At 43.4% G+C, this 14,746-nt stretch overlaps 3 protein-coding genes across 3 annotated transcripts; all 3 read right to left on the bottom strand.

Annotated features, from left to right (window-relative positions):
* Positions 1 to 1,220: 1,220 nt before the first annotated feature.
* LOC141451992 (uncharacterized) lies at positions 1,221 to 2,123 on the bottom strand. Its single transcript, XM_074123810.1, has one exon. The coding sequence runs from the start codon at positions 2,121 to 2,123 to the stop codon at positions 1,221 to 1,223; it is 903 nt and encodes a 300-aa protein (XP_073979911.1).
* Positions 2,124 to 3,396: 1,273 nt separating this feature from the next.
* LOC141451993 (uncharacterized) lies at positions 3,397 to 4,644 on the bottom strand. The gene has a single exon (XM_074123811.1). The coding sequence runs from the start codon at positions 4,642 to 4,644 to the stop codon at positions 3,397 to 3,399; it is 1,248 nt and encodes a 415-aa protein (XP_073979912.1).
* Positions 4,645 to 11,737: 7,093 nt separating this feature from the next.
* On the bottom strand, positions 11,738 to 12,985 carry LOC141451994 (uncharacterized). The gene has a single exon (XM_074123812.1). It carries the CDS (start codon positions 12,983 to 12,985, stop codon positions 11,738 to 11,740), a length of 1,248 nt encoding a protein of 415 aa, XP_073979913.1.
* Positions 12,986 to 14,746: the final 1,761 nt, after the last annotated feature.

The following is a 14,746-nucleotide window of genomic DNA, read 5'->3' on the forward strand; positions in this document are numbered from 1 at the left end:
GCTCTGGCCTATGGAAAAGATCAGAGCAAAAAGTATAAAAGAGAGGATAAATGTTAAAAGGCCCTTAAATCACCTTTGATAGTAAATAACAAATATAAAGTGGGAAATACCTTGAAGACGAGGCTACCCTGAATCAGCGCTAAGAAGGAGGCTGAGATTAACTGGACGCACACTGGATGCGTGTAAAACAGTGCTCACAAGTTGTAGGTAGTGCCGAATAATTAGGTGAAGCAGCAGAAGTGTAGCGTAAGTTGATGAATGATGTAAAAGAGTGAATAAACATCCGCCAGCAAGTCAGACCACTCCCAGGTAGAAGGAATAATAATAATGATAATAGTAATAAGAATAATACCCCAGGGGTAAGGAGGATGTAAAGGATAAAATAGGCTGACTTACCGATTGACGAATTGATTCACCTGTTAATCCACTATTTGAAGCGAATTGGAATAAAGCTGCTTACTAAGTTGAATGGCACAGTGTAAAAGGAACCACCACTGCCACAAAAAAGGCCGTCTAGGGCCGATAAATGATAAATGATCAAAAAGCAGACATGTGCTGATAGAAGGCAAGATGGCGTTCCGGTCCAGTTGTAAAAGGCTGTACTGAACAAGCACACAGTTAAAAGGTTGAGAGAGCAATGACGACTGACGATAGATGACTACTACTACTAGCCGCCAGGGGTGTTGAACTCAGCACTGCCTACTGAACAGTGTGGCCAGTCAATCGTATGTATAGAAAAATTGGGAGTCCCCCCGCTGGTGTCCCTTTTTTTATAAATTCGCGTAGTAATACGCGACACTGGGGGCCAAAAGGAGAATGACTCCATGTGAAAATCGTAATTAACTAAATATAAGCCATAGAGGCATAAACTACAAAGTGTATATACAAATGAGCAAAGCTCAGGTGTAGCGCTGTGGCTACAGGGAGAGAGTAACGAGAGAATAAGCAGATATGTACCCGGCCTCCACTCAGACTCGCCCAAGGGAAGTCATGCTACGGAGCAAGATTAAGAGACTGAACCCAAGGGGTCAACGTCGTCGAGAGGTCTTGAGAAGATTAGATAGGGGCCAACAGGAGGAAACGGCGCTGGGCCTTGAGATAAATTATATAAAGCAACCTCTTGAGAGAATACAAAAACAAATGAAGTGTAAAACTGATAGAAATAACTAGCGGAACAAGAAACATAAGATTAAGAATAGTTAATGAAGGTAGCTTGCAATTTAATCATAAATTGGAAGGCGAAAGAGCTTAACTGCTGGACGAGTAAGCTCGGAAGTTGCAGTTTTGAGACGAGCACGTCGTACTATACCATCTGAACCAGGAAAGACCTGCAGTACACGGGCCAAAGGCCAACAAGAGGGCGGAGTGTTATCAGCATCAATCAATACGAGATCTCCAACCGAAAGATTAGGGGAGGTTGAGGTCCACTTCCCACGAGGTGCAAGAGCTGGAAGGTATTCAGATTTCCAGCGTGTCCAAAAATCCTTAATGACGGTCTGAATCCAGTGTAGTTGGCGAGGCGAACATTGTTGAATGGCCGCATCCGCATCTGGTGGTTCAATCAACGATCTACCCAATAGAAAGTGGGCCGGAGTTAAGGCAGAGAAATCATTAGGATCACTGGAGATGGTAGAAAGAGGCCTAGAATTTAAGATGCCTTCAATGCGTATAACAAGAGTATTTAAGACCTTGTAAGTGGGGATGTAATTGGCAATGAGCCTATTCAAATGGTATTTAGCTGATTGAACAGCACGTTCCCACAGCCCTCCTTGGTGAGGTGCAGAAGGTGGGTTGAAATGAAATGATATAGATTTTGAAAAACAAAAATCATTAATAAGTTTAGAAAATTGTAACTCCGCTTGTAATGATTGAAGTGCTCGTGTAAGGGCGGCAGAAGCGCCAACGAAATTAGTTCCGCAGTCTGAATAAAGATGGGCAGGACAGCCGCGTCGGCTAATGAAACGCTGTAGAACGTCTAAGAATTCACTGGTGGAAAGATCCGATGCCAGCTCTAAATGAACAGCTTTAGTAGAGAAGCATACAAATATGCAAAGATAAACTTTGACAGTAAGAGCCTTACGACAGTCCGAGATCCGAATTGTAAATGGCCCTGCAAAATCCATGCCCGTATGTGTAAAAGGAAAGGAGGGATTGACCCTCGCTGATGGAAGTTGACCCATTAAGGGAACGTTATGGGATGGTTTGGCCCGAAAACACACCATACATTTATGGATGCGTGAACGAATAGCTTGTCTGGCTGACAGAATCCAAAAGGAACGTGAAAGATGATAGAGTGTAAGATTTAGCCCTGAATGAAGAAATAAAGTGTGATAATGGTCAATCAGTAAATTGACTAAATAATGGCTCTTAGGTAAAATAATGGGATGACAAGTTTTAAGAGAAGTAGTATTTTGGAGTCGACCGCCGACTCGAATTAACCCATTAGAATCAATAAAAGGCGTTAAACGCTGTAGTCCGGCAGAGGAAGATCGTCCTGATCGTAAGGCAGAGATATCTTTCTCAAAGGCAATCCTTTGAATGTAGAAACAAATAGCAGTAATCACATGACTCATGCGGGGGGGGGATACCCCTTGACTTTGGACTTCCAAGTGAGTATAAGTTTAATCACAAGGAGTAATGAACTCCATGATGGAATGTGATCAAATAGTTGCACAGGAGGAATCGGAACTACAGTAGCGCATTCAGCTTGGAGTGAAAATTCCGATGAGACTGAATGCGGAAGAGCCAAAGGGCCAATGATAGGCCTTGAAGAGGGCGTAGACAGCCATGATGGGCCGTGCCACCATAGTGTATGGTTAAGCAGTGTAGAGGCATTGCAACCTCTAGAGGCAATGTCAGCTGGATTGTCCTTAGTGGGTACATAATGTCAAGTGGCAGTGGGAACCCAATCTTGAATCTGGGATACCCGATTTGAAACATAAACCTTGAACTTATAAGGAGGTAATTGTACCCAATGCAGAACGATCTGCGAATCGGTCCAGAGGTGGACACTTGTGATAGTAAGAATAGAAGAAAATAAGTTCAAGTAATGAGCGGCAAGTGATGCCAACAAATGAGCTCCACACAGTTCCAATCGTGGAATAGTTAAAGTGTGTAAAGGAGCAACGCGCGTTTTAGCGCATAAAAGAGCTGGAGGTGAGCTCGATTCCACCCCAACCAAGTATAAAACAGCTGAATGACCTCTTGCTGAGGCATCAGAGAATCCATGAAGGATGTAGGAAGTAGTAGCCGCAGTGGGCGTGAATGGGCGAGGTAATGTTGCCTGCTCCAAAGTAGAAAAATCATGAATAAGAGATTGCCATTGAGAGGCAAGTTGCTCTGGCAAAGGAGTGTCCCATTGGAGAGACTGTCTCCATAAGGCTTGTAAGAAGGCCTTTAAGTTAAATGTAAAGGGTGCAAGCCAACCGCATACGCCAAAATTTGGGCTATAAAAGAGAGTACCAAACGTTTGGTAACAGTGCCACTGGGGCTGGACTTGATGTCAAGTCGAATACTAAAGGAATCCGTAGTAGGGTTCCATAATGCGCCCAATAAAGAAATAGAGCACGCTGAAGTGGTGCTGAAAGAAGTGGAAGCAACGTGGTGCTCCAACGGGATTCCCATAAGTAGGGAAGGGTGGTTAGCAACCCATTTACGGAGGTCAAAGCCTCCAGAGTGTAATAGCGCAATAAGTTGATTACGCAGACGTATAGCTGCTGTCAGGGAGTACGCACCCACGGCAACGTCATCGACAAATATGTTTCTTTTTAAAGCAGCAGCTCCCTCAGGAAAATTTGTTTCCTCATCATCGGCAAGCTGAGCCAGTGTACGGAGTGCCAGATAAGGAGCTGATCTTGTGCCGTATGTAACAGTGTTTAAGTAATAAGTGCGTATAGGCTGGTCGGGAGATGACCGCCATAAAATGCATTGGAACTGTCTGTCCTCGTAATGCATAGATATTTGGCGAAACATTTGCCTAATATCACAGGAAAAGACAAATGGATATTGTCTGAACAATGAAATTATATCGGATAAAAGAGGGTGCAATTTAGGACCAGCAAACAAAAGATCGTTTAATGAAGTACCACTGGGGGTTTTAGCGGAGGCGTCGAAGACGACGCGAATCTTGGGGTTGTCCCCATGAATCTTAAAAATCCCATGATGGGGAATATAGTAAGAGACAGGTCCATCAGCTAATTGCATATGGTTTTGGTCAAGATAGTCTTGCATAAATTCAATATATAGTTTCTGAAAGTTAGGATCTGTTTTAAACTTTCGTTCCAAGGCGCAAAAGCATGAGTACGCGGCAGCATATGAGTTGACCACTAAGGAAGGATCCTTATTAATGAAAGGTAATCTAACCTGATACCGACCGGAGGCATCACGTGTAGTGGTGTCGCGGTAAAATTGCTCGCACAGCTGTTCCTGTGGAGAAGGTGCAGGAGAAACTGGGGGTGAATCTTCAGCCCGCCAAAAGTTCTCTACAAGGGCATGTAACTCATTGCCGGGTGCTGCGCAGCATGCGGCTACGGCAGAAGAAGTTGAAGTAATGGGGTTTGAAGCAGACCCCGAAGAAGGAGAAGTCGCCACTGGGGCTGATCCCAAGAGAATATAGCCAAACGGAGAAGGTACCGCTACTGGCATATCCGTTCCTAACGTGATAGGAGAGCCTTGACCAAATAACAAAGAGGCTAAATTGGAGCCTAAAATGCAATCGATCCTAGAAGGTTTATCAAAAGAGGGATCGGCTAAAAATGTTTGGCTGCTTCACGTACTGAAGCATTTACTTCAACAGTAGGAGTTGTGACTGCTATTTTATCTAAAATGATAAATGGGTGTTGAGGTGCAAGGATGGAACCACCTATAGTAGCAATATCAAGGGAGCAGACGCCCTTATTTGTTGCGGTAGTATTGCCTATCCCGGAAACAGAAATTGGAGAATGCCAACGCCGACATCCTAATCTCTGTACGCAACGATCAGTTAAGAAAGAGGCTCCAGCTGCGGTGTCTAAAATTCCCCTAAGCACCAAATAGGAGTGCGGGGATGTTTGAATGCGGACGAGTGTGGTCGCGAGTAAGAGTGACTGCCGCTTAGTGGGCACAGTCGTAGCAGCAACATGGGCTGGTACAGTCACCGACACTGTAGGTGGTGATGATTCAGGCTGAGGAGCTCTGGAAGTTCCTGGTGGTGTAGTATTACCAGGCCTCGAAGGAGGAGACTTGGGTTGAGGAGATTCAACTCTCTTCGTGGGAGAAGTTCCAAAATGTAAGAGAGTATGGTGAGGCTTCCCACACCTTTTGCATTTCGCGCGATTAGTGCATTGGGAAATAGAGTGGTTCCGCAAACAATTAATGCAAAGATTCTTGGATTTAATGAAATTGTAACGCTCGCGGGGTGACTTGGCTTTAAAGTCTTCACAATGAAATATAATGTGTGAAGCTTGATTGCAAAAGTTGCAAGTATATGTTAAGTCTAATGGTTCGGCCGCATAGACAGGCGCCTTAAATTTAGACTGGTTAAATCTAGGCTTAGGCTTATAGTTTGATCTGGGAGTCGGAGTTGAAGTTGCAGTTGGGTGAGAGACGTCCAACTGTCTCTCCTTCAAGCTTTGATCGAGAAATTCGAGGAGTTGGTTGACTGTAACCGTGGAGTTATTTTGAGCAACTCTCCGCCGATATTTTTTATATTCATGTAAGGTGGCTGGATCAAATTTCGAGACCAGTAGTGAAACTATAATGGCTTGATGTTCATCAACCTGGGGCAGAGCCGCCAGTGCACGATAGTGTACATTTAAAGTGTCCACAAATGTGGCAAAGTCCTTAAAGGAGGAGCCCGGTTTAGAAAGGCCAACAAGTCCGTTAGCATGATAATCAATGATGCCCTGAGGATCATCATAACGCTTCTTTAAGATATTCAAAGCTACTGGGTACATTTCAGGTGTGAAATCCAAATGCGAGATTAAGGTTTGTGAATTGGAATCCAGACCATCATAAAGAAATTGAAACTTTTGAATTGAATTTAGTTGGTTACTCGTATTGATAATGGATTCGAAACGGGAAATAAACCCGCGCCAATCCGAAGGTCTCCCAGAGAATTTAGGTATTGACTGCACCGGATAAAATGCATTAGAGGTGTTAATAGAAGAAGGTGCAGTAGACATAGTAGTATTAATGTCTTGAGGATCAATGCTAAGCCTAGTAGAGCTCGCCGGTAATGAGGAAACTCGAATTAATTCAGATAGTTGTCGCACAAGCCCTGTGTAACAATCGCCAACAGCCTCCAACTGTTGGTCGAGAATCTCAAGGGTAAGGTCAGGCAAGGCCTCAGCTAACTCCCGATAAGGAGTGAGCTCCCCTTTGACATTATTGTGATCATTTTGAAGAGCATCTAAAAGGGCTTGATACTCAGTCACGGGGGTAGAAATGGACTGCGAAAACCTATCAATTTCTGCTTGAATTTGATTATAACCGCGAATAGCTAATCGGCATATGCGATTAAATGCCTTGGCAGACAAATGGGGTGACATGTTGAATCAAAGGAAGTCACTAGAGCACAAAAGTTAACAAACAATTCAAATAGTAAAGTAAAAGGCACACTTACCCTACGAAGTAACAAGCATACCAAGATGTGCAAATGTGGATCACAACTTCAATTAAGTATAATAAAATGTGTCTAGAAGCATAGAAGCATGTGAGTATACAATCAAGACAAAAAATATAAAGTAAGGTATACACAATTTAAGTATAATAAAAGGTATCTAGAAGCATAGAAGCATGTAAGTATACAAAATACAAAATGAAATACAAGGCAATGTATAAAAGTAAACTCAAAGAGTCAAGTGGTTACCCAAGACCGGAAGTAGGTGCTAAGGGGGGTGCACGCTAAGTTGGTGCTTATCCACACTCCTTAATACACACAGGCAATAAGCCGATAACAATACTAGACAGGGCTAGACTAAACAGTGATGGTAACACTGTATTCAATGCAAGCGACACTCAAGCAAAGGGGTCGTAAATCCCTGTGATTGGGGTCACCAGACACGTGTAAAATAAAGATGATTTAAAGGGAAATTGTAAAATTCCTTACCGGATGTAGCCAGAAGGAAGAGAGCCCAGAACGGAAATGAAGTAATACCAGTCGGAAACGGCCCAGAATGCAATTTAAGATTATCCTCTGGTAGTAAATACCAGTAGGAAACGGCCCAGAATACAAGTAAAGATTAACCTCTGGTAGTAAATACCAGTAGGAAACGGCCCAGAATACAAATAAAGAATTAGCCTCTGGTAGTAAATACCAGTCGAAAACGGCCCAGAATACAAGTAAAGATTAACCCTCTGGTAGTAAATGTGGAGTATTTAAACTGGAAATACCCACTTGCTAAAGATCAGGAATCAGGTGGTCGAAAAATAAGAACTAGTCTTTTAGTGTTTACAACGACCATGCATTTATTTTTCTTCACTACATCGTTTTTGGTGATGGTAACCCAAAACCCAGTCTTCAGCCGGCAACGCCGATGTCAGGCGCACTGGTAATGGACTGGATTAAGCTGTCGAAGCCCATGCAGATCCAAGGTGCTGGTGTGAATGAATGAAAACGGCAGACGTAGAGGCAAGCCCCCACAATCCGGTTTCCTATGAAACGGAGGACCAGCTCTGGCCTATGGAAAAATCAGAGCAAAAAGTATAAAAGAGAGGATAAATGTTAAAAGGCCCTTAAATCACCTTTGATAGTAAATAACAAATATAAAGTGGGAAATACCTTGAAGACGAGGCTACCCTGAATCAGCGCTAAGAAGGAGGCTGAGATTAACTGGACGCACACTGGATGCGTGTAAAACAGTGCTCACAAGTTGTAGGTAGTGCCGAATAATTAGGTGAAGCAGCAGAAGTGTAGCGTAAGTTGATGAATGATGTAAAAGAGTGAATAAACATCCGCCAGCAAGTCAGACCACTCCCAGGTAGAAGGAATAATAATAATGATAATAGTAATAAGAATAATACCCCAGGGGTAAGGAGGATGTAAAGGATAAAATAGGCTGACTTACCGATTGACGAATTGATTCACCTGTTAATCCACTATTTGAAGCGAATTGGAATAAAGCTGCTTACTAAGTTGAATGGCACAGTGTAAAAGGAACCACCACTGCCACAAAAAAGGCCGTCTAGGGCCGATAAATGATAAATGATCAAAAAGCAGACATGTGCTGATAGAAGGCAAGATGGCGTTCCGGTCCAGTTGTAAAAGGCTGTACTGAACAAGCACACAGTTAAAAGGTTGAGAGAGCAATGACGACTGACGATAGATGACTACTACTACTAGCCGCCAGGGGTGTTGAACTCAGCACTGCCTACTGAACAGTGTGGCCAGTCAATCGTATGTATAGAAAAATTGGGAGTCCCCCCGCTGGTGTCCCTTTTTTTTATAAATTCGCGTAGTAATACGCGACAATACATCTTTGTGGAAATTAACTGTTAACTTAAGTAAATCTAAAATCATGGTCTTTAGAAACGGGGGAAAATTAGGCAGAGAGGAACGCTGGCAGTTAAGCGGGGAAAATAGAAGTGGTCAATTTTTATAAGTATTTAGGTATTGGGCTGACTCCTCAGCTGACACTTACTAAACATCTTGAAGAAAAACTGAGTGTATCAAAAACCGCAATTCTGACTACCTTTAAGCCCTTTATTAGAAATAAAGATGTTGCGATGAAGGCTAAATTTAAGGTTTTTAATTCGGTGATGAGGGCGATTATGTGTTACGCGGCCCAAGTATGGGGACACCAGCGGTACCAAATTGTCGAAAAAATTGGCACGTTTTTTCTCAAAAGATTGTTCATGCTGCCTAGAAACATGCCCCATTACATTGCATATTCCGAAACAAATGCACTACCCCTCTTCAACTACACCATGAGACTCCATTACAACTACTTAAAGAAAGTTATGGCAATGCCGCAGCACCGTTTCCCAAGATTAATAGCTCAAAAAATAATTAATAAGAAAATATATTGGTTGTTACGATGTAACAGCTTCTCAAAACGAAAACAATTCTGGCAGTATGACTATAGTTATTTCTAAATTTTTTTCTATCTATTTAGTTAGGGTTAGGGAAAATTTAGGATTAAGAAAATGAGTCCAGGAAATTTGTTCAAGAGAAATGAAGAATGTATGGCTGATAAATTATATTGAGAAGAGCACAGGGTTGTGTGAAGAGGGCAGCGGAAAAAAGACAAGCGACGAGAGGATCATATGGGGTTAGAGACTGATGCGATCTGAATTCAGAAAAAAAGGAGGAAAAAATAGGTATACCTTGTCTTGGAGAAAGGAGAGAAGAATTTAAATAAAAGGAAGTAGTCAGGCGGATTTCGCTCTTCCCTCTGCAATCTCTATAGAATAAATTGCCGAGTGAAGAACTATTCGTTTCTCGGAGGGCAGAAGGAAAGTAATGGTCATCTAAGAAGAAGACTGGAGAAAGGACAACGACGACCAGGCCTGGTAATATACTACGTAAGTGTGGAACTTAATTTTGAATCGGGACTATCTTTTTAGGAGTGTTAGATATAATTTTGGTTATTGGATTAATTTTATTAGCTCAAGCTGCGGATGTAATTTCTTCTAAGTTAGTATTAATTAGTAGATTCGTTTTTTTTGTAAAGGAACTTTTCCGTCTTCTAGTTCAATTATAACCTTAATTCAGAAGTTTTTTTTATTTATTCCAGTTGTTATTTTTTTTGCTGTGCAATCACATTATAAGCATAGCTGGCATTAATTAATTATTGCTACATTAGTGTAGCCGTATAGTTAGAGTATCGGCCTATAGAGTCGCACAACGCAGGTTCGCTAACCGAAGAGCGGTTACTAGGTAACTACTTTTTTTTTTAATTCTAATTTTACTTATTTTGTTATTTTTCTTTTCCCTTAGTATTATTAGTAGTCATCATATTTCCTCTTCCTTGTCACCCCTTTTCTCCTTACCCACCCCGTCTCCACTGAGCTTGCCTTGTCCAGAGGTATTTGTAGAGGTGACGTAACAATTTGGCGCCCAACGTGGGGCTCGACTTTAATTTCTCGAGCCGGAAGTAGAATTTTACGTTCCCTAAGATGGATGTTTATAGGCTGTTGAAGGAAGAGTTGCAGTACGAATTGGAAATAAGGGGAATAAACGCGGAAGGTAATTGCCAAGATCTGCGCAGAAGGCTGCATGAAGCTTTATCCAAGGATGTTTCTCTTGATCCCAGTTTTATTGCCAACTTAGACCCTAACACGGAATTCACAATTTGTGAGAAGAAGTTCCTGGTGTTGAAAGGAGCGGTGGAATTATGTGATGAAGGAGCAGAATCTAGTGAACTGAAGCGACTTAATACGCGGCTGTTACACATATACCAGCGATGTAACCGGATCTTACCGGAAGAAGGGCTGGTAGGTCAAATTGCGGAGTTAAAGGAGGCGATACAGGAGTTGAGAATCAAGCTTAAGAGTTCAACCCTGGGTACATCATCGACGGAGCAATTTCCGGTGCCAGATTATGTAGGGAGGAAAGAAGGGAAGCACGATAATATCGTAGAAGAACTGGACCAGCTAGAATTAGGGAGGAACCCCCAACCTATCCGGACAGACATCAGATGGAGTGTACCACAGGAGGCTTTGTCACCAATTACCCGCCCCGAGATGCGAGCTACCGCTTCTACCTCTACCAAGAATGACGTACCGCATGTTTCTCGACGGGACCCGAAATTATACAAGTGGGGCCTGACTTTCTCGGTGAAGAGGCAGGATGTACGCTGGCTAACTTCCTGGAAGATGTCGAAGTGCGGATGGCCTCAAGAAGTGTATCGCAGGAAGAGGTTTTTCGAGGATTCGACGATTTGTTAACTGGCACGGCGAAAATATGGTTTAGAGCCAAGAGGCAAGGATTCTCTTCGTGGCAAGAGCTGGTGCGAGGATTGAAGAAAACTTTTCAGGATCCTGACTACGACGACCGGCTCATGGAAGAAATACGCCGACGAACTCATGGGTCTGACGAGGTGCCATCATTGTTCATAGCCAAGATGACAAGTTTGTTTAATCGGTAAAACACTCCTCTGACAGAAGAACAAAAGCTGCAAATACTAGAGAAAAATATTAAGGGCGACCATCTACCTCACCTCGCGCAGGCTACCTATGCATCGGTGGAAGAATTGGTATCAGTTCTCTGCAACCTGGAGATATAGACTCAGAGAGCTGCAAGATATAGGGAGCCGCCAGCTAAAGGTCTACTCGAACCCGCATTGGGTCATCGAACCAGGAAACCGCTACCACAGGTGTCAGCTATTCGAGAAACCGGAACTCAGGAGGTACCGGAAAGAAGAACGTCGGCGTACCGAGGTCCCGTTTGTTGGAACTGTGGGCAGACAGGACACTTGGCAAGAACATGCAGCCGTCCGAAGACACAATTTTGTGGAAGGTGGAATAGTTAAAGTGTGTAAAGGAGCAACGCGCGTTTTAGCGCATAAAAGAGCTGGAGGTGAGCTCGATTCCACCCCAACCAAGTATAAAACAGCTGAATGACCTCTTGCTGAGGCATCAGAGAATCCATGAAGGATGTAGGAAGTAGTAGCCGCAGTGGGCGTGAATGGGCGAGGTAATGTTGCCTGCTCCAAAGTAGAAAAATCATGAATAAGAGATTGCCATTGAGAGGCAAGTTGCTCTGGCAAAGGAGTGTCCCATTGGAGAGACTGTCTCCATAAGGCTTGTAAGAAGGCCTTTAAGTTAAATGTAAAGGGTGCAAGCCAACCGCATACGCCAAAATTTGGGCTATAAAAGAGAGTACCAAACGTTTGGTAACAGTGCCACTGGGGCTGGACTTGATGTCAAGTCGAATACTAAAGGAATCCGTAGTAGGGTTCCATAATGCGCCCAATAAAGAAATAGAGCACGCTGAAGTGGTGCTGAAAGAAGTGGAAGCAACGTGGTGCTCCAACGGGATTCCCATAAGTAGGGAAGGGTGGTTAGCAACCCATTTACGGAGGTCAAAGCCTCCAGAGTGTAATAGCGCAATAAGTTGATTACGCAGACGTATAGCTGCTGTCAGGGAGTACGCACCCACGGCAACGTCATCGACAAATATGTTTCTTTTTAAAGCAGCAGCTCCCTCAGGAAAATTTGTTTCCTCATCATCGGCAAGCTGAGCCAGTGTACGGAGTGCCAGATAAGGAGCTGATCTTGTGCCGTATGTAACAGTGTTTAAGTAATAAGTGCGTATAGGCTGGTCGGGAGATGACCGCCATAAAATGCATTGGAACTGTCTGTCCTCGTAATGCATAGATATTTGGCGAAACATTTGCCTAATATCACAGGAAAAGACAAATGGATATTGTCTGAACAATGAAATTATATCGGATAAAAGAGGGTGCAATTTAGGACCAGCAAACAAAAGATCGTTTAATGAAGTACCACTGGGGGTTTTAGCGGAGGCGTCGAAGACGACGCGAATCTTGGGGTTGTCCCCATGAATCTTAAAAATCCCATGATGGGGAATATAGTAAGAGACAGGTCCATCAGCTAATTGCATATGGTTTTGGTCAAGATAGTCTTGCATAAATTCAATATATAGTTTCTGAAAGTTAGGATCTGTTTTAAACTTTCGTTCCAAGGCGCAAAAGCATGAGTACGCGGCAGCATATGAGTTGACCACTAAGGAAGGATCCTTATTAATGAAAGGTAATCTAACCTGATACCGACCGGAGGCATCACGTGTAGTGGTGTCGCGGTAAAATTGCTCGCACAGCTGTTCCTGTGGAGAAGGTGCAGGAGAAACTGGGGGTGAATCTTCAGCCCGCCAAAAGTTCTCTACAAGGGCATGTAACTCATTGCCGGGTGCTGCGCAGCATGCGGCTACGGCAGAAGAAGTTGAAGTAATGGGGTTTGAAGCAGACCCCGAAGAAGGAGAAGTCGCCACTGGGGCTGATCCCAAGAGAATATAGCCAAACGGAGAAGGTACCGCTACTGGCATATCCGTTCCTAACGTGATAGGAGAGCCTTGACCAAATAACAAAGAGGCTAAATTGGAGCCTAAAATGCAATCGATCCTAGAAGGTTTATCAAAAGAGGGATCGGCTAAAAATGTTTGGCTGCTTCACGTACTGAAGCATTTACTTCAACAGTAGGAGTTGTGACTGCTATTTTATCTAAAATGATAAATGGGTGTTGAGGTGCAAGGATGGAACCACCTATAGTAGCAATATCAAGGGAGCAGACGCCCTTATTTGTTGCGGTAGTATTGCCTATCCCGGAAACAGAAATTGGAGAATGCCAACGCCGACATCCTAATCTCTGTACGCAACGATCAGTTAAGAAAGAGGCTCCAGCTGCGGTGTCTAAAATTCCCCTAAGCACCAAATAGGAGTGCGGGGATGTTTGAATGCGGACGAGTGTGGTCGCGAGTAAGAGTGACTGCCGCTTAGTGGGCACAGTCGTAGCAGCAACATGGGCTGGTACAGTCACCGACACTGTAGGTGGTGATGATTCAGGCTGAGGAGCTCTGGAAGTTCCTGGTGGTGTAGTATTACCAGGCCTCGAAGGAGGAGACTTGGGTTGAGGAGATTCAACTCTCTTCGTGGGAGAAGTTCCAAAATGTAAGAGAGTATGGTGAGGCTTCCCACACCTTTTGCATTTCGCGCGATTAGTGCATTGGGAAATAGAGTGGTTCCGCAAACAATTAATGCAAAGATTCTTGGATTTAATGAAATTGTAACGCTCGCGGGGTGACTTGGCTTTAAAGTCTTCACAATGAAATATAATGTGTGAAGCTTGATTGCAAAAGTTGCAAGTATATGTTAAGTCTAATGGTTCGGCCGCATAGACAGGCGCCTTAAATTTAGACTGGTTAAATCTAGGCTTAGGCTTATAGTTTGATCTGGGAGTCGGAGTTGAAGTTGCAGTTGGGTGAGAGACGTCCAACTGTCTCTCCTTCAAGCTTTGATCGAGAAATTCGAGGAGTTGGTTGACTGTAACCGTGGAGTTATTTTGAGCAACTCTCCGCCGATATTTTTTATATTCATGTAAGGTGGCTGGATCAAATTTCGAGACCAGTAGTGAAACTATAATGGCTTGATGTTCATCAACCTGGGGCAGAGCCGCCAGTGCACGATAGTGTACATTTAAAGTGTCCACAAATGTGGCAAAGTCCTTAAAGGAGGAGCCCGGTTTAGAAAGGCCAACAAGTCCGTTAGCATGATAATCAATGATGCCCTGAGGATCATCATAACGCTTCTTTAAGATATTCAAAGCTACTGGGTACATTTCAGGTGTGAAATCCAAATGCGAGATTAAGGTTTGTGAATTGGAATCCAGACCATCATAAAGAAATTGAAACTTTTGAATTGAATTTAGTTGGTTACTCGTATTGATAATGGATTCGAAACGGGAAATAAACCCGCGCCAATCCGAAGGTCTCCCAGAGAATTTAGGTATTGACTGCACCGGATAAAATGCATTAGAGGTGTTAATAGAAGAAGGTGCAGTAGACATAGTAGTATTAATGTCTTGAGGATCAATGCTAAGCCTAGTAGAGCTCGCCGGTAATGAGGAAACTCGAATTAATTCAGATAGTTGTCGCACAAGCCCTGTGTAACAATCGCCAACAGCCTCCAACTGTTGGTCGAGAATCTCAAGGGTAAGGTCAGGCAAGGCCTCAGCTAACTCCCGATAAGGAGTGAGCTCCCCTTTGACATTATTGTGATCATTTTGAAGAGCATCTAAAAGGGCTTGATAC

The sequence above is a fragment of the Rhodnius prolixus genome, unplaced genomic scaffold (genome assembly GCF_049639745.1).
Source record: "Rhodnius prolixus isolate KJV_2025 unplaced genomic scaffold, Rpr scaffold_26, whole genome shotgun sequence".
In the NCBI taxonomy this organism is placed as follows: domain Eukaryota; kingdom Metazoa; phylum Arthropoda; class Insecta; order Hemiptera; family Reduviidae; genus Rhodnius; species Rhodnius prolixus.

Bases quoted from the DNA above. Each gene is read 5' to 3' on its own strand.
- LOC141451992 (XM_074123810.1), bottom strand. From the start codon at position 2,123: ATGGATTTTGCAGGGCCATTTACAATTCGGATCTCGGACTGTCGTAAG.
- LOC141451993 (XM_074123811.1), bottom strand. From the start codon at position 4,644: ATGCCAGTAGCGGTACCTTCTCCGTTTGGCTATATTCTCTTGGGATCA.
- LOC141451994 (XM_074123812.1), bottom strand. From the start codon at position 12,985: ATGCCAGTAGCGGTACCTTCTCCGTTTGGCTATATTCTCTTGGGATCA.